The sequence below is a fragment of the Lathamus discolor genome, chromosome Z (assembly GCF_037157495.1).
Source record: "Lathamus discolor isolate bLatDis1 chromosome Z, bLatDis1.hap1, whole genome shotgun sequence".
NCBI classification, from domain to species: Eukaryota; Metazoa; Chordata; class Aves; order Psittaciformes; family Psittacidae; genus Lathamus; species Lathamus discolor.
This window is the reverse complement of record NC_088909.1, coordinates 102,833,511-102,851,427: the sequence shown is the minus strand read 5'-3', so window position 1 is coordinate 102,851,427 and position 17,917 is coordinate 102,833,511. Positions and strand designations below refer to the sequence as shown.

At 44.2% G+C, this 17,917-nt stretch overlaps 1 protein-coding gene across 37 annotated transcripts in view; it reads left to right on the top strand.

Annotated features, from left to right (window-relative positions):
* The window catches only part of CELF4 (CUGBP Elav-like family member 4), a 686,780-nt gene that overhangs the window by 655,658 nt on the left and 13,205 nt on the right, over nt 1–17,917 (top strand). For 6 of the 37 annotated variants that reach the window (XM_065663948.1, XM_065663946.1, XM_065663947.1 and 3 more), the window contains 3 exons: nt 1,111–1,173; nt 1,435–1,440; nt 2,850–2,930. In XM_065663948.1, the coding sequence (XP_065520020.1) occupies nt 1,111–1,173; nt 1,435–1,440; nt 2,850–2,930 (150 nt within the window). Of the gene's footprint in view, nt 1–1,110; nt 1,177–1,434; nt 1,441–2,017; nt 2,023–2,849; nt 2,931–8,997; nt 9,142–17,917 lie in introns of all 37 variants that reach the window. The other 31 variants (XM_065663963.1, XM_065663960.1, XM_065663961.1 and 28 more) reach the window with 10 other exon arrangements.

Genomic DNA, 17,917 nt, shown 5'->3' with positions numbered 1-17,917 from the left:
GTAGATCAATGCACCAGATTCCCTTCCATGATTCCCACACCTTTGCATCCTCCAATCCCTTCCCTCCAGCCACACCTCTGTGCTAGCAGGAAGGAAAAAGGTGGGGTGGAGGGGGGGAAAGTAGTAACTCCCTAAGGGATTATCCTCCAAGTAAGAAGCTGGAGGGAACACATAAATGTAGAGCCGTGCAGCACCAATAAATACAAATTAAACTCATAACAAGAAGTGAAATATTAGGGCCAAGGTGACATTTGGACTGGAGGTTCAGCCAAGCTTTGCTTTAAATTTTTTATTGCTGCAGATAAAGAAAGAGCTCATACAACACCTTTCTCTCTTTCTCTCCCTATCAACCAAAGGGGAAAAGGAAAACAAAAATCTTAACTAGCTTTGGTTGTATTTGAGCTAGACTTCAAAGTTTCTCAAAAATAAACAGTTTTTAAGGGGGAGGAATGTACATTTGTAAAGAGAGAAAATGCACTTTGAAGCCAGCAAGGGACTTCATGCCTTATGCAGCAATTCACAGCATCCTCCCTGGAGCAGACAAGTGGCATCCTCCTCCCCTCCAAGCAGCATTTCCTTTTTCATGGGGGGCTGCCTGACAGCAACACCATCCTTCGAAGGGATGTTGGGATGGCAGGAGCCACTGCTTTGTTCTCTTCTCCTTCCTCCTGCTATGCCCCTCTTGTTTTGTGCTCCGATTGAAAGTTCCATGTGACTATAGCTGTCACTGAGATCTGAGTTTGCACAGCACCTAGCACAGCATCAGTCCTGGCTTAAGATGAGGGCTCTTTGGGGTTCATCACTGCCACGCCAAAAATGCACATGATCAGAGGTGGGCTCTGTAATTTAAGCTTGTGAACGGAGGGGAGAGGTTTGTGTGTCCTCTGCTCCAAATGTCACAGGGTGGTTGGTGGCTGGGTGACAGAGCCCTGTTGGATATGATGGGGAGGCTCTGTGCTGTCCTGTCTGTCGGGTGAGTGAGCTGCTCCCACTCTGGGACCTTCAGCCCGGGGTCTGTCTGTCTCACATCACATACTGATAGGGAGGGGAAAAGGACAATGCCTGTCATGTTTTAACCGGTGATTCCTTCTCTCTCTTGTGTCTCCACAGCACAAAGCCCCACTGCAGCAGACCCCTTGCAGCAAGCCTACGCTGGAGTGCAGCAGTACGCAGGTCGTTAGTATTAACACTTTCTCTCAATAAACTTTTCTCTTCTGTAAAGCCTTTAATCTCTGAACACACCCAAGGAGCCTGGGGAAAGGGAGGTGTTTGGTGATACAGGGGCAAGCTGGGGGCCACAGACTGTCAGGTTAAATTTGCACTTCTTGTGAAAACATAAAGCCCATTGTCTTCTCTCCCAGTGGGGTCAACCTCCCCTTTTACCTCAGGGGATGGCTTCCATCGACCTGTATCTTGGTGCAGCTTCATTGGCAGGACCAGGTCCAGTCTGCTTAGAACACTGCACAAGTGCCAAGTCAGCCCACTGGTTTGGAGGCCACTTTCTGTAACAGGTCTCCTTCGTACTGCAGCGAGTAGGTGAGATGGGCAGCCAGACCCTGCAAAGCCACTGCTGCTGTGCCTGGCAGGACATGGTATCTCCACATACAACCATGTTTCAGGGTGCATCTACATTAGTCATACCCCAGCTATGTAGTTTGAGGCTTACTTAAGAGCTATGCAGACATACGTTTTGCTTCTCAGCAGCTTTCTCCACAGCTCACAGTAAGTCAGCTTCCACTCGCATCACCCTGTCTGCTGAGCAGATCCTTTGCAGTTGATGGGCTGACACCAGCCAAAGTGACCTGGTGCAGACCATGACCCCACTGTGTTCAGCCTCCCCTCATGAGGTGTCCATAGCCAGCGTTGCAAGGAAGCTGCCACCCCAAAGTCATTATTTCCTGTGGTAACTGGAGCAATCGTGGTCTCCCACTGAGGAATGGCTATTATCTCATGTCAGCACTGTATCTGGAAACTTAATTTAATTCTTCATGTAGGGCTTCATTTGCCAGTGTTTTAGTTATTGTCATTTATTGCTTGTGAGGTTTGATAGATGGGAAGCCGCTCAACCCTTTGAGCTGCTAATTAACCCCTCTGCACACACATGGCCCCTATCCCCCCTCTCTGGGCTCACAGGCGACCTGTACTCTGTATTTTTAGCAGCAAGGCACATCATCTACCATCTGTGGTAGTGAATGGCTCCCCTTGTCTTCTTGGTGGGGGAGCTGAGATGGGGAAAATTGTTTAATTGCTGCACACTGTTTCCACCGTGTTTGTGTTGGAGAGAGGAAGTCTCTGTGGACATGAAAGAAAATGTACGTCTGAGAGCGTATGTGCAACTGCGCTTATACGATGTGGGTATACGGAGGTTTGAGTAAAGGAGGAAACACATGTGTGAACTCTTTTTATAAGCATATGAACTAACCAGGGTGCGAGGGAGATTAGACATAGAAAAGTGTGCATGCACTCTGCGTGGCTGTCAGCATGGGCATCGACACACTGAGCTCATGAATGAATGTGTTTGTGGTACCATCTGGGATGCTTACACAACTCTGCTGGGAAAGAACTCAGCAGAGACCCCTATTTACATGGTATGGTTGTCCCCAGTGTTATTTCTGATGAAACTGAAGGGAGGGTGGGTGCTCAGGGCCATGTGGCACCTCCTGGAGCACAACCATAGTTCTCCTGCAGGCTACCCTTCGCAGAGAGAAAATGCAGGGAAAAGCCCACCTCTAGCTCGATATGACGGTTTCAAAGCCATCATACACTCCTTGAAATGAAAAATGAAAGCTCCTTGCATCCCAGCACTGAAATCTGTTCCTTTTTCTTCTCTCCCTTTCTCTCCCCTATAGCTGCTTATCCTGCTGCTTATGGCCAGATTAGCCAAGCCTTCCCACAGCCACCTCCCATGATCCCACAGCAACAGAGAGAAGGTGAGTAAACAGGCTGTCCTCCTTTCTGGCCACAACACACCATCCTCTCCACATGGTTTCCGCTCCTCATACACCTAGAGGAGTATCCATTAAACACTCAACTTCTTTGAATCCTTGGCCCACTGACTCCTTTCGCTGTTTCCATATGTGACACAATATCATTGGCACTAACAGTATTTTGCAGGAACATCCTCATGGGCAATTGTATCTGAGATATCCTCAGTCCCCAAGAAGGGGAGCATGCTGATGTGCATGGGCCATGGAAAGACCTGCTAGCAGCATAGGCAGTAATGTCCAGTGGGGGTCTTTATTCAAGAGAAGTGACAAGAATGTAGACAAAAAAACAATTTTATTAGAATAAAGAATTTAACAAGGAACAAAGCCCTGGTGGCCTTTTGTTGGAAACCAGTAACATGATTTCAGACACCTGCTGTTCAGAGAACAAGGATATGCTATTTAGAGGAGCTGATCTGGTCCTTTCAGCACCCTTTGATAATCTGGAAACACCAATAAGCCCTTTTACAGCAAAATCTCTACATCAGGAGGAGACGAATCATAGAATCATAGAATCATAGAATCATAGAATCATAGAATCATAGAATAGTTAGGGTTGGAAAGGACAATCATGTAGTGAAAGTACCTATTTCTCTACATTGACTGTAAAAGGAGCTGGGTTATCTAGGCCGCAGGACTGGATGGCTTCACTGGAGACATGAAATATAAGGAGACGTGAATCTCCCACTACTGCATATAAATACTTTTGGGGGCAACCATGACATGTAATGTTCCCTTTACAGGCAGTGGGGAGCAGTGGGATCCTCAAAGGCAACCCGCTCAGGTGGTCCCAGTCATCCTCCAGAGAATCACTGCTCCCTTTGGACAAGAGGACCCTGCTTGCCTAAGTGAGGCATTTAAGTCAGGTGCTTCAGTTTAGAGACCCTCATTTTAAATAATTACATTTCAACTTTTATCCTCCAGTAGATCTCTAATTCAGATATACTCTATGATATACGTGTTACTACATATACATAATGACATCTAATATTTTAATGTAGTGTAACAGAATGAAATGAATCAGGATTACACCATCAAACTAAAATATTCTAGTGGACTAGAACTACTTTGCGGGAAAAATCTCATTTTGTAAGAAAATTAGAAATGTCAGCATTTCGATCTAATTTGGAATTAATTTTTTTCCGATGTCAGAATTTCCTGGGGAACACAACTTCCAGCTCCTGATTAGCTCTAGTACATGTCCCTGCTGTGAGAACAGATGCACAGACCTAACATATCATTACAGAGATGTTTCCCCCATGCTGAAGGACTTTGCTTTTTATTACTTACTGGAGTTAGATTAAGCACAGGACAAAATGGTGAGCAGATCATTGCTCAGCGCAGCATTGCACCAGGAGCCATCAGAAGCAAAGGAGTGCTGTGAACACTTTGAAGACCCACTCCCCAAAGCCCCCTGTGTTCCAGTGCATGGTGTGCTGCGGTGGGTTGACAGTGAGTGTCACCCAGTGGACAAGCTGTCTCATAACTCCTCAGTTCTTCCTGTAAGCAGCTGGTACCGAGGATAGTTGGGACCAGACATACGAGATGAACCACCAGTCCGATACAGGTCGCCATTCCCAGCATTCTCCATTTTCCTGCAGGGTTTAGATGTTGTGGCTTTCTCTGCTGGTTGTTCAAGGGAGAATCTCTAAGGCACTACACTCTTTTTTATCAGAGATTTTTAAGCATCTCCAACCCTTAACAGGAAAACACAGCAAGAGGGAACTCTAATAATAATAATGCTCAGTGCTGAGAAGAGTACTTTGTGTTTGCAAGGATGTGCACAAACATTGATTCGTTAATGAACCAGCCCTACCACAACAATAACATCAATGATCACATTGTTAATAACAACGCTAATTCTCCGCTCCCAGATCCCGGTTGGATAACAAGCCCAGAGCCACTTGGCTGCTGCAACATTCCTATAGAGACTAGTCATTACTTCCATAGAAGCACCGAGGCTGCCAGCAGCTGACGGGACGCATAGGGTGGAACAGATTCAGGACAATCAAAGCCACAGAGATGAAGTCTTGATTTGGGCCATATCAACCAGACAAAACTTGGGTCTAATTTTAAATCTGAATGGTATTATTCATCTTGACATAGCTTCTGAAACTATTAAGTACACTTAGATATTAAAATAAAGTGTTGCAGGCTTTCGACTCCCATAAGTTCTATGCTCAAACATGCTGGGACCGAACAGCAAGCAGATGCAGAACAGGCAATGAAATTCCAGCCTCTGAGTATTTGTTGTAGAGGTGAGGTATGCAGCTGACTGAAGGACTACAGACCAACTTCATGCAACCTTATGGGACAACCCATTTTTTATTACTGTTGGAAGACCAGTCTAGTCATAGTCTTTCCTTATAACACTGATTCTTGGTCTTGAGGATGCAGTAACAGATAGCTGATGTCAGCACAGGTATGTGTATAGAGTTTACTCATGTTGACAGTGGACATGCCGGTGATAGGTTGGGTTTGCGGCTGTCCACCATACACCCCCCACAAACTAACAAGGAGCTGAAAGGTGAAGAGCATAGACAGAGTATGGTCTGCCTGTAATTTACAGACTATTGATATATTCCTTGTTATATTGTATATTCCTTGAACCTTTTCTTTCATTTTTGTCTGAATCAAGTCTACCTGTGCTTCTTATGTATTAATGAACAGTAATATCTATAAGTAAAGGCCATAAAACCAAGAGCTGTTGTAGGTGTCAGAGTAGAAATGGTCCTTGATACTCTTCTCATGATGTGTCATGTGGGTTAGGTTTAGAGCTGACTTACATCCCTTCTGAAAACCAAAGTATGTGTAAATAATTTTAGTACTGTATTCAGCACAGAACTGCCAAGTATTCCAGTCTCTGAGAAGTACAGAATCATTATAGAATGGTTTGGGTTGGAAGGGACCTTAAGGATCATTTGCTTCCAACCCCCATGCCATGAACAGAGACACCTTTCACTAGAGAAGGTGGCTCAAAGCCCCATCCAACCTGGCCTCGAACTCAACAATACGTTTCTCTCCAACAAGATAGTTGGACTCTGTCACTAAGGTTTTGCCACACCAGCTGTGATCTTCCTCTTGCCTTAGTGACCCTAACAGAGTCCTTTAAAACTCATTGCATATGTACACTGAGAGCTAAGTTAGTTCTTCACAACATTCTGAGGTGAACAATTCGTGCCTTTAAATTCTTAAAAATATATATGAATGTATGAAGAGTTTGGCATACACATAAGCACATAGTCTTCCACAGAGTGCCCAGATTAACTTGAGTTAGGAAAAAAAAAAACCCAAAACACAACATAGAAGAGCTGAGGCAGACAGATCTTGTTTTGTGCATTCTTTATCAAGGAGTCTATGGTAGGTAAGTTATAGATGAATAGATTTAACAAGAAATTGCCTGTTAAATTCTAATGGCAGAATTTTCATATGTGAGGATGGTAAAACAAATCAAACTATCCCATGTTTTTTTCTTAGTAGCAAGTGGAGTTTTCAGCATTTAAAATTACTGAAAACCCTCTGTAGCTGGCAACAGAGCAAGTTTGGCCTTGAATGTCTGAGTTTATATGGGAAGCCGCAGTATGGCTTTCCCAGACACATTTCAGAGCTGAACTGGGCTTTGAGGGTGGTCTCTGCTTTTCCACATCTTCCCTGGTCTCTTCCTCTCGGTCTCCAAGGATTGTGAAACAAGGCTGATTTCAAGGTGAACTAAGGGTTGTTCTCTCCTTGAGACCAACATTTAAACCTAGTGTAGATGAAATTGTGTGCTTCCTGGTCTACCTTATGCCTTAGTAGGTGGTTCTCAGCACACACAGGCAGAATCCCTACTCATGCACAACACATCCAAGACCCCAGGAAATGCAGCTGGTATTTTTGAAAGAATTTGCCAGTTTTACAGAGCAAACTGCTGGCTCTGGTGATGTCGGTGGGAATTTTGCCACTAATTACAACAAAGCCAAGATTTTACCCATTCTATTATAATGTGCATCTCAAATCCCACAGCAGAAGTGCTCTGGGGCATGTTCAGATGAAGGAATGAATTTTTGCCTGCTATTCTGGCCTGTGGTCTTCTCCTGGGCAGAATTTTGTCAATTCTAACAGACACCTAAGGGGGTCGATGTTTGTCTAACACTTTCAGACTGTTTCAGATCTAGTTTACCATGCCAATAACTCCACATTTTGTGGAAATAAACTGCAGCAAGGACTGGAGAAGGGATAGTTGCTCTGTGAGGAGGCTAAGGAAGAGGCGGACAGGAGGAGGAGGAGGATGGAAAAACTTGGCATGAAATAGGGGAGCCTGATTGTGGGCCACTGAGGTTCAAAAGTAATTTAGCTAAGCAGATGACCGGGTGCCTAATTAGTTAATTATCCCACTATCCCCCCCATTTGGAAGAAACCCTGTTACCATCCTCATGACCTCTAGGAAATGCACAAGATGCAAAGGATCAGCTGTTCCTTCGTGACAGTCCTTTTAGCAAATTAGTGGGGAAAATTGTGCTTAGCAAATATTCATTAGGGCTTCATTTTCCATTAATCCAAAAGGAAATGTGGAAAGCCTGTGACTTCAATCACGCTGAGGCCCAGGAATTTTAATGAGCTTTAAATGGGCATCTGCCAGAATCCTGACTTCGCTGTACTTCTCCTGCCAGGCGGGGGGATGAGTAATGGCTAATAAAAGGTGGGAGCATCTAGGCGAACTCCTCTCCCTAACAGGAAAGGCAAAGTTGTAATTTGCTGTGTTATGACACTGTAATTGTGCCCTGATGAAGAAAACGACAGTATTAAAAAACCTTTTCCTTCCCCACACTGTGTCCCAGAGGTAAATGGGGGGAAGCTGGATGAGCCAGGTCACAGGGTTGTAGGCACAAGGGCTGGTTTAAGGAGGAAATCCTCCTTCCCTCTGCCCTATTATCCTTGCATCAATAAGCACATACCATATTCCCTTCATCTTAACCCCCAAACAAAGCAGAGATGGAGTTACCTGTTCAGGTCAGTGCAGAGCTGGGCAGCAGCTGTAAGTACCATTGAAAATTAGACCATGAAAGAAACCAATCCTTGCCTCCTCAAACTATAAAGTTTTCAGCTAGTGGACACTGCAAGGGGTTTAAATGTTTATTTTTGTCAACAGAAACACTTGGAGGCTCCCATTGCTTTTGACTTTTCCCCAAGTACAACTTTCTTAAAAATAAAACTCCCACTGAAAAACTTCATTCTTAGTTATTTGATCAGAGCCAGGTTTTCTCTTTTTTTTGCCCCAAAATACGATTTTCACCAAATATTTTCTGAAGGTCTGTATTTTAACATAACTGAATATTCTAGCTTGAATATTTTCTCATGCACTCCCTGAAGTCTGTAAGAGTATACGTTGCAGCATTGAGGCAAAAAAGGCAAGTCCTCTTGTCCAGTGATTAAGATTTGTAATCTCTCTTTGAGACCCTTTATAATGGGAGGCATGCTCAAACTGTGCAGATTTGGTGAATCTTCAGGCTGGGTCAAGCTGACGGGTTGAATGTAAAATTCTGCAGAACAAAATAAGCCTGTGGGTTTGTGCATATCTGTCTACTTGTTTACACAGTTCTCACACAGATACGACAAAGATAAAGAAAGTTCTGCATGCAGACACTGAGAAGAGGCAAAGGTTAGTGTGGGTCACCCAAAATTCTATGGGTTAAATGAGATTGTGAGGAGCAAAGGAAAACTATGGATGGTATTACTGAATTCTTTTAGTTCTTGCTCCTCCATTCTGTCTTTCCATGGCCACATGTGCTGCTGCATTCCTCTGTCTCTGGGTTTTATCCTAGTGTCTGTCCTGGGAAGGTTAATGAAGTTAGCATAGCCTCTGGGTGACTTTCTGAGCTGCTGGTCTTCTGCTTTGTCCATTCTTCTGGGAGCCTACACACTGCTTCCTAGAGGTGACACGTTATCCATCAGAGAGAGTGGATAACATAAATCACCATGTACTTTCTCATATCCTATTTCTCTTCATTCATGTGTCTTCTTTTTCTCTTGACAGGACCAGAGGGCTGTAACCTGTTTATCTACCATCTGCCCCAGGAGTTTGGGGATGCTGAGCTGATGCAGATGTTCCTGCCTTTCGGTAATGTCATCTCCTCGAAAGTGTTTGTGGATCGGGCGACAAACCAAAGTAAATGCTTTGGTGGGTAAAGATAACAAAACAATTAGATTCATCCAGGAAGGGGCTTTCTCTAAATACTTTACCTTTCAAACTGCTTTCTTTCTGCTTAAGCTTTATGATTTCTCTCAATTTACTCCTGTCAATACTTTCCCCCTTCCCTCTTTCTCTCCTAATTGTCTCATGCTCAGAGTTGTATGCACTGCTTAGAAGTGAAGGACTGGCATCTCACCAGCAGCAAGGTGTTGAGGCTGCTGGTGGTGGGGTGGAAAATGTACCCCCCTTGGAAGGGGAGGTAGGGAGGGTATAGAAAAGACTAAAGTGTATGGAGCAAAATGGAGGGGGATGGAGGGGTAAGTGAAGTGCTGTCAGGGTCAGCAGTGGGAGCATGTACAGAAGGGGAATTTCTATACCTAATCAAAATGAAAAACAGGCCATGGGGTTGAAGGGAATACAGAGCTGTGATTGCAGCTTCCATTAGACCACAATGGGACAAGGGCTGAACATCAGCTGAAAGCCTAGTCTTCTGGGGCGATGGCTGCTCGGTGGACTGCAAGTAGACATGGACCCCAGTCAGCATCACAGCAGATACAGACAGACTGAGCTAACCCTGTGCCTCAGCTGATAGACCACGCTAAGAGGCTGGGTGTGAAAGCTGCACCATGCTCACACATCTCTGGCCCTGCTGCTGGCTCAACCCTACCAGCTGGAGAATGGAAAGAGCCATCTGTGAACCACCAGCTAGGGATGCTCCCTAGCTGGTGGCTTACCCATAGGAGGGCTCAGCCGGCCAGCAGCCATGTGGTGACGTATCCACGGTGTCTCAGTAGGATCCTGCTGTCTACGAAGGTGTTGCTGCAACGGGTCCCCTGTGGCAGTATGGCAGCATGGGGACCCTGATGCTCTGGATCCCATTCCATCTGGTGGACAGTGGGTCTCCCCCATCCATGTGCCCTCTACTGGGATATGCAATTCCCGGTTCTCTACCTCTGCCATCTCTTTGTAGACCTTCCCTGAGAAGTGCAACCAGAAAAACTATTGCTTTTCTTTTCCTGTTACTTGCAGCTAACTGGGACTCTGTCTCTCAAACTTCCAGAGTTCATACCCACTGGAGTTTCATTTGATTTTAAAGCCACTCTCAGTCTCCACACTATGCTTCCCTTCCATGCTGCCTTCCCCTTTCCCCTCCTGAACAGCTCACTCCCCAGGACTACTACCTCATTCCTTGCTAGCTATGGTGCATGTCAGACAGTACTTCCAACTGTTTCATGTGCCTTCTCCATCCATAGTTCCTCCTGCCCATCCACAGTTCCTCCTGCCCACCCACAGAGGGGCTGGTTAGGCTATTTCTCCCTTTGATTGAAAAAGCTCTGTACCCTGATGTGAGGCGACACAGCGTTCTCCGCCAGTAGTCATTGGGTTGCTGCACTTTCATGCACTAGATGAATGGAGGACAAAGAGTTTGGTGTGAAGATGCAGTTGGGAAATTCAAGCAAAGAGTTTGGTGTGAAGATGCAGTTGGGAAATTCAAGTGGGACATTATTAGCTCCATTCTCTCCAGAGCCCTCCTGCTTTTCAGAGCTTTAACCGCATGAAAGCTTGTAACAATATAAGCAGACCCGCAAAGCTCTAGGTGACATTGAGAGCTAATGTTTCCAGGATATCCGCTAGTTGGACCTTCAGCAATGAAATCGCCATTCCTATCATAAATGTTTAGGGGACTACTGAGCCTGGTTCTCCACATTTTGACAAGTGGGAAGACCACAGGTAAATAGAGACACAAGCTAAGAGTCAACTCCAGTAAGGGAGAGTATCTTCTGGACAGGTATTCACCTTACCTCCTCTTAGCTCACGGCTTTCTAGCTTCAAGGATTCACAAGGATAGCAACACAAATCTAGCTTGTTGGGTAGCGTTGTGGGGCTTTTTTATGGCTGTTTTCAGGGTACTTGGAGATTGTGATTGATAGCTGAGCAGGAATTATGGGATCTTAGCAGAAATTTCTCTTGACATGGAATCTTACTGGAAGAAACTAAACAGTTTGCTTGATGAAATAAACTCAAAAACTAATGGTGAGATATTCCAGCCCAAAAGCGGGAAGGGGCTCTTTGGATGTGTTGACTCAATTGCATAGGCAAGAAAAAGCAGGAATTAAAGGTTGCTAGTAGATCTTAGTCACCCCATGTTAGCTTTAGAGACACAAATATCCAAGTACAGTCATTTTGGGGTCCCAGGGATCAAGCCCCAGTTTTCTCTGGCTTTAGCTTAATTTCCTGTAGTGCCTGCTGTGACTGCTGGTCTCAGACAAACATTTTGACAATGCTGCCATGTACACCACCTCCAGAAGTACATAAATAGCAGAAGTACAGGTAGCATGCCATGTTGCTGTTCAAACCCTTGCACCCAGCTGACCCTCAACTTTAAAGCAACTCAAAAACATGTATTACAGAAAATCAGGCCTTTCGTTTGTTTTGCTGAGTCCCCTGAAAATACCAATTAATATAACTTTTTGTTCAGAAAGCCAATTCAAAAAAATAAGATTACCATTTCTTAAAGGTATTTTATTAACTTTGAAAGGATTCTATTAACTTTGAAAGTAAGAAAACTCTTTCCCTTTCTGCTTAAACATTTTCCAAAACTCAACATGTAAAAACATAGCATTTGCATTCTGTTTCAGTTTTTTTTTTAAACTCAGCTACTGCTCTCCAACTGGTAGCCTGGGGGGACAATTCTGTCTGGCCCCAGAAAGATATTCCACCATTATATGACCTTTTAAAATGTATCTGCTATGCAGATCCCAAGTAAATTGCCATAACAGAATCTAGCCCCAGGTTGTTGAGAAATTGTCAAGAAGTCCTGCTTTAGACAAACCTTAAAAATTCTATGGAGAAAAATGTCACCATGTTTTTTCCATGGGAACAGAAAGTATTTCATTTGCTGCTCATGTCTCACTGTTGGATTGCTGTAAGCAGCTGGTCCAAATGGAGTGAGTCAGTACAGCAGCATCTCAAAAAAGGACTTCTATTCCTTTCTGTTGGTTCTGAATTCTTCCCTGCATTTCAAGCTCAGAATGATCTCCTTTGACCACTGCTCTCAGGATAGTGTAGGAGCAGCCAGCAGCATGTTAGGAAGGAAGCAAGATCAGCCACAGGCCTTTGTCCTGGTTTCTGAAGTCCATGATCCTGCAGAGAACCTAGCACCTGAACGTGCTGAAGAAACCAGGCTGTAGTTATGAAGCCTTTGACTTTCCCAATTCAGATGCTGCTGCCTCCTGGCTGAGAAGGAGGAGCAAGGAATGCAAGCTACAGCAAACACTAGTTACATGTATAAATGTGAAAATGCTTAAAATATGTCTATTGTTTTTCATAGCAGGACAGCTTGCTCTAATGTGTAAGACTGGCTTAGAAACAACCCCGACTTCTTAAGTTAAAAAAGTCATTTAAAGCTTCTTTGCCTTCAACTTTTCTTCTGCTGCACACACCCAGGCTAGACCTAAATCCTTCATTTTCTTTTACAATATTTAAACCTCTGCCTTTTATTTCCCTCCCTATCCTGACACAGCTGTAACATGGCCAAGTGCAGATCACACTCACTCCTTCCCACTCACTAGCACCCTGTCTATCTCCATGGCCTGAGCCTCCATCACACCAACTATATCAGCATCTCCTTGCATTTTGTCCTCACGCACTGCCTTATACACCCTCTCATATTCAGACTCAATAAGTTCTTCTTCACAGCTATTCACTGTTCTGCCCTTCTCTCTCCTTTTTCACTAGTCCTTCACTCAGTGCCCAGCTGACACCTGTAACCTCTATCGCAGCTGAAACCAGGGCAAGCCAGCATGTTTCTCCCACTGGGTGATGCTGATCATTCCCAGTGAAATGGCAGGATCACAGCAAGGAATCACTGTCTCACTCCAGCAAAAATTACACTTACACACTCCTTGAAGACTCCCATTCTCTCAGGATGCTGGTTTAGGAAGTCTTGCACACAGGCTTAGTGTGCCACAGCCTGAACATTAACTTCTGCAGGACCCTGGAGCAAGGCACCCTCTGTGCAAGGCAGAGACTGCACTGGGTCTCTCACTTTCCCATTGCATGTGTGTAAGCTCTGCTGTGTGTAGGTATGCTAAATATCAGAGGATGTGACATACACGTATGTGCTGATCTCAATGGTTCTGGTGATAATTCCCAGCCCAGTTATGCAAATAATATAAATGTGACCAGTTTATGCGCAAGGCAAAAAAAAAAAAAAAAAGAAATAAAAAAACCCACAAAACAAAACAAAAAAAACCCCAGAAAATTCCAGTAAAATGACACTGTTAAGGCTGCTAAAGCAAGTAGTCAATGTGAGAGGAAGGCTTTTCACACTGGCCAGTCATGGCTAACTCTACCTGTGTTAGAGTGAGGCTACAATACAGTCCTAATTTCAGGAGCACTCCCTGTTGTCACACAAGACACATTTTAAGAAGACATTTGAAGACATTAAACTAGTGAAATACAGAGACAGATGTGTCCTAGGAAAATGTTTTAACAGAGAAGAGAGAGAAAAGCGTAGGTTTGGGCAATATTAATTAGGAAGACATGACAGAAATTAGAAAAACGAAGATATGGATGGAGCAGCAGAGGCCAACTGGTTACCCCAAGGTGTCAAATAGGATGTAGATAAATTAAAGCTGGTGAAATTGCTTTACTCGTGCACTTGGAAATTCATTCCTCCACTTTCTGAGAGCAGTGAGCACCTGGATCTGCTGGCTCCTTGCACGCTATCAAGCAGAAGACACTGTCAGGACAGTTCTGCACCATACGCTTACGTTGTTCCCACATGTGCCTCCTTGGCATGTGCCTGTTCCCAATGCCCGCTGGTGTGGCAACTTCAGCTTCTCCCCATGGGGAGGCTGTGAAGAACCTCCTTTATGCCCACAGAAGCACCATCACAGAGCTGGTTTCCCTCTACTTCAACTCAAGTTGGTCTGACAGCCCAGGTGTGAGCAGCCACAACTGGTGTTATGTTCTCCTTTTCTATGAATTCCAAATAGACTTTCACACTGCAGAGGGATGTCCCACCCCTTTTTGAAGTGCCCCACATCAAAAGTAGCACAGAGTACTCTAGCTTTGACTACAAACTGTGTGGGTTTCTTAGGACAATAGATTTATATGGCCTAAAGGAAATATACTGTTTGGCTCTTGGTACAACATGGACATCGAGTTTCATCGCAGATGCCTGTATGGAGTCCACTTGAAAGCTGCTAGTGGGCCACCCCATTTGGAAAAACATCCTGTCTTCTCTGAAGACACCAAAAGAGAGGAAATAACAACAATTGGTGGATAGTATTAAATTTTGTTAGTTGTTACATATTTTAATTCCCCCACTAAAATTCTTCTGGCTCCTAGCTTATGAAAGAAACAGGAGAGCCAGAGGGGAGAGATTAAAGGTGAGAAATGCAGCGAGAAATGAGGACTGGACACAGGAGGTTGTGAAGCTCAGGAGAATGGCTGAAGCATGGGTAGAGCTTGTATCATGTTGTTAAAAACATACTGACAGTTCAAGACTGCAGTGTGGTGGAGTGGGAGACGCAAGGCAGCAGGCAGGTCATGATGGTCTACAGAGTTTCAGCCTGGAAGCTGAAACAGAAAGAAGAAAGGAACATCAAGGGACCAGGACACTGGCAAAGCTATGCAGGACCTGGGAACAGGGGCATTGCAGATGAGGTCTAAAGTGCATTGGCAGCACTCCATAAGACACAGGAGTGGAACAACAGACCCTGAGGTACATCAGAAAAATATTGTTCAGCACCTGCTCACAACGTGCCTCCAACATGCCCTGCCAAAGCTGGCAGTTTCTCATTTAATAATAAAACCACAATCTCTCCTTAAATTCATCGAGGGAAATGAGCGGATGCAGGATTAAGGTGGTATAAGGGTAAGAAATAGCGGCCTCATGTGGGCAACCATGGATCAGCCTAGCTGTTGGGTTCCCCTTCTTGTAGCAGGACTCTTGACTCTTTTCACAGAGATTTAGGATCCATGGATGAAGAGAGTTATTTATCATCTCAAAGGTTTTCGGGGTTTCTTTTCTGATTCTTCTTTTGTGAAATAGGAAGATTCACATCAGATAGATGAATTATGAGGAAACACCTGGGAGAAAGTAGGATGGTGGCTGTTACCAGAACTACAATTAAATTGTACTTTTTTTCTTCTTCTTACTCTCAACCTGATTGCAAATTTCCTAAGAAAAGTCTCTACCTGAGCGTTTCTCCCTGTAGCCCACCAAATTAGACTATATCCTTTACTTTGCTTGATCTGGTGGCAACACATTTTGCTTCAGGTGCCTGAACAATGTCAGATTGTCATCCCCTTATAGCTACAGGCTATGGACCAAAACTCAGGATGTAATGGAAGAAGCCACTAATTTGAGTGTCTGAGTTGAGGCAACATGGGAACAATTTTCCAGGCGCATTAGGCATGCCTGCCCACTGGGATGTTTCTGTCAGATCAGCACTTGTTGTGGTCCTCTCCACTCAGAAGCACCTGGCATAGACAGACAGCCAAGGAGATGCTAATGAGGTGCCCAGCTTAGCTGGAAAGTAAGGGAAAGGAAGGGGTTTCTTAATGCTCCTATAGGAAGCATTAGAGGGGTGCTTAATGCTCCCACAGGAAAGGGGAAGAAGGCACAATAGTTTATTATTTGCTAGCTGCCCTCTGTCACACTCCAAAGCAGCCACACCGTGAGACTTCAGCTCTGCAGAGTAAGGATAGGACCATTCTCCAGCTGATAAAGGAAGAGTAGTGTGAGTAAAAACGGGAAGGAGCTGTTCATCAAACTTGCTGCACAGCACAGCCAGCCACTGCAGTTTGTTGGGGGAGGCTTTAGAGGGAGGAGGAGGAGAAGGAGAAGTATTAGGGCTGTGAGCCACTATTCATTTACAAACTATAATTAATTTGATGTTTAGATTAATTTCTGATGCACTCTCAAAGGTGCACTGAAAGCATTTTTCCTTTATTATAATGTTGACTGCTTATTGGGGAGATAAATCTAACTGTCAGTTATGCACTGACTTACCAAAACTTTCAGACCAAGCAAGCATGTATGCATAAGGAACAGCTGTTTGCAGCTCTCGCATTAAAGGAACAGCTCTGTCTTTCCCCAATAACTCACAGTAAAGAAAATCTATAGATTGTACACAGGGACTTCTGCTTTCTTTTGTAGCTTAACAATTTATTAGACAAGAATATGTTTTCAGAATCTGTCTTCTATTTTCTGTCTTTCCATGTGTCTATCACAGTTCTGTCCATGTGTCTATCACAGTTCTATCCATCTCTCCACACAAGTGATAGACAGAGTCCATCCAGAATATTTTCAGGTTACGGATATGTTTGTGTATACCTACTCACATGTACACTTACAAAATCATTATAAATGTTTTTACTTATGGGGTAATTAGATGGAGGAGCTCATTACTGTAGGATCTTTGTGGCCACTCATTTAAGACCCTTCAAAAGGAGGAATGGCCATTTATGTGACTAATAGAAATGACTGATGTTAAGAGTTAATGCCAGAAGAAAGAGAGGAGTGAAAAATAAGACAAAATGAAAAGACTTTTTAAAGAGGTTAAAATCTTAATGCTCTGGGTTTCAAATCAGTCCATCAGCTCTGGGACCTAGGAAAAGAACCTGACTGATCCCTCGTGTGCCTACACAGTCTGCTATCTGCTGCTATCAGCTAAAAACCCTTTGATGTTCGATAGGGTATATGAACCCAGGTCGTATGCATCTGGTCCTATATGTGTTCCAAGGCTACGATTGTTTCAAACATGAACACACATGTGTGTAAAAGTGACAGAGAAGGGTCCCTAGTGCTACTTTCACTCAGGCCAGAAGTTTTGGTTCAGAAGTCAGAAATAATGAGCAGGGCCATTTCTGAACTCAGGGTGTTTCATCTGCGGAGCGCAAACTTACCACATCCTGCTTTTGTGAGACTGCAGACCCACCACAGCATTTTGGTTACCCATTGGATCTGGTTTTATTTTCTTTCCCCCAAGATCTCTCTGAAGAAAGGTGAATTCAAGCTGTAGAATGGATGAGTCTCTACAAATCCATCCACCCATCCATCCCTCCCCCCGTATATCTATCTTCAACTTCTTTATATCCATCTATCCTGTCTCATTCACTGCACAGGGCTGCTCTTTAGCATTTTGAAGTCTGTCAGCTAACTAGTAACTGAGAAGCTGTTCAATAGATCCTTACAGCTCTGTGCTTGGCCCCAGGCCCTCTTTACTGCACAATATTCAAACCCTGCTATGAATATGAATTTATTATTATTTCCTCATCTGTTTTCCTAACATCCTTCCCAGCAGAGCATTTGAGAGGTTCACAGAGTTAAGTAACAGCATTTTCACAGTGCTCATGGTGTCTTCATTTCACCAAGGGGGTGATGAGGCATAGAAAGATATTTAAAACTATTTAGTAATTTTGAGTGACTAATCTGAGATGCATGAGCCTGATCAGTCTGTTTGCTTGTTTTCTCAAAGTATTCAGCACAACGCAGGGCATGCTATGTTTATGTTCACTCCAGATGCAGGTTTGGGCAGCAACTTTTTCATCAGTGAAATCTCAGACAGTGCACTGAGCACCAAGAAGAGAAACACACACTAAAGCTTCGTCTTCTCTGGCAAACTAGAGAGGCATTACACATCTGCTCAGACACCGTGCTGCATCTTTTTAACATTGTGTGCCATTGGCTGTATTTGGGTCATGGCAATTAACACACGGCTGGACATTTCTTGGGCATGGCTCAGCAGTG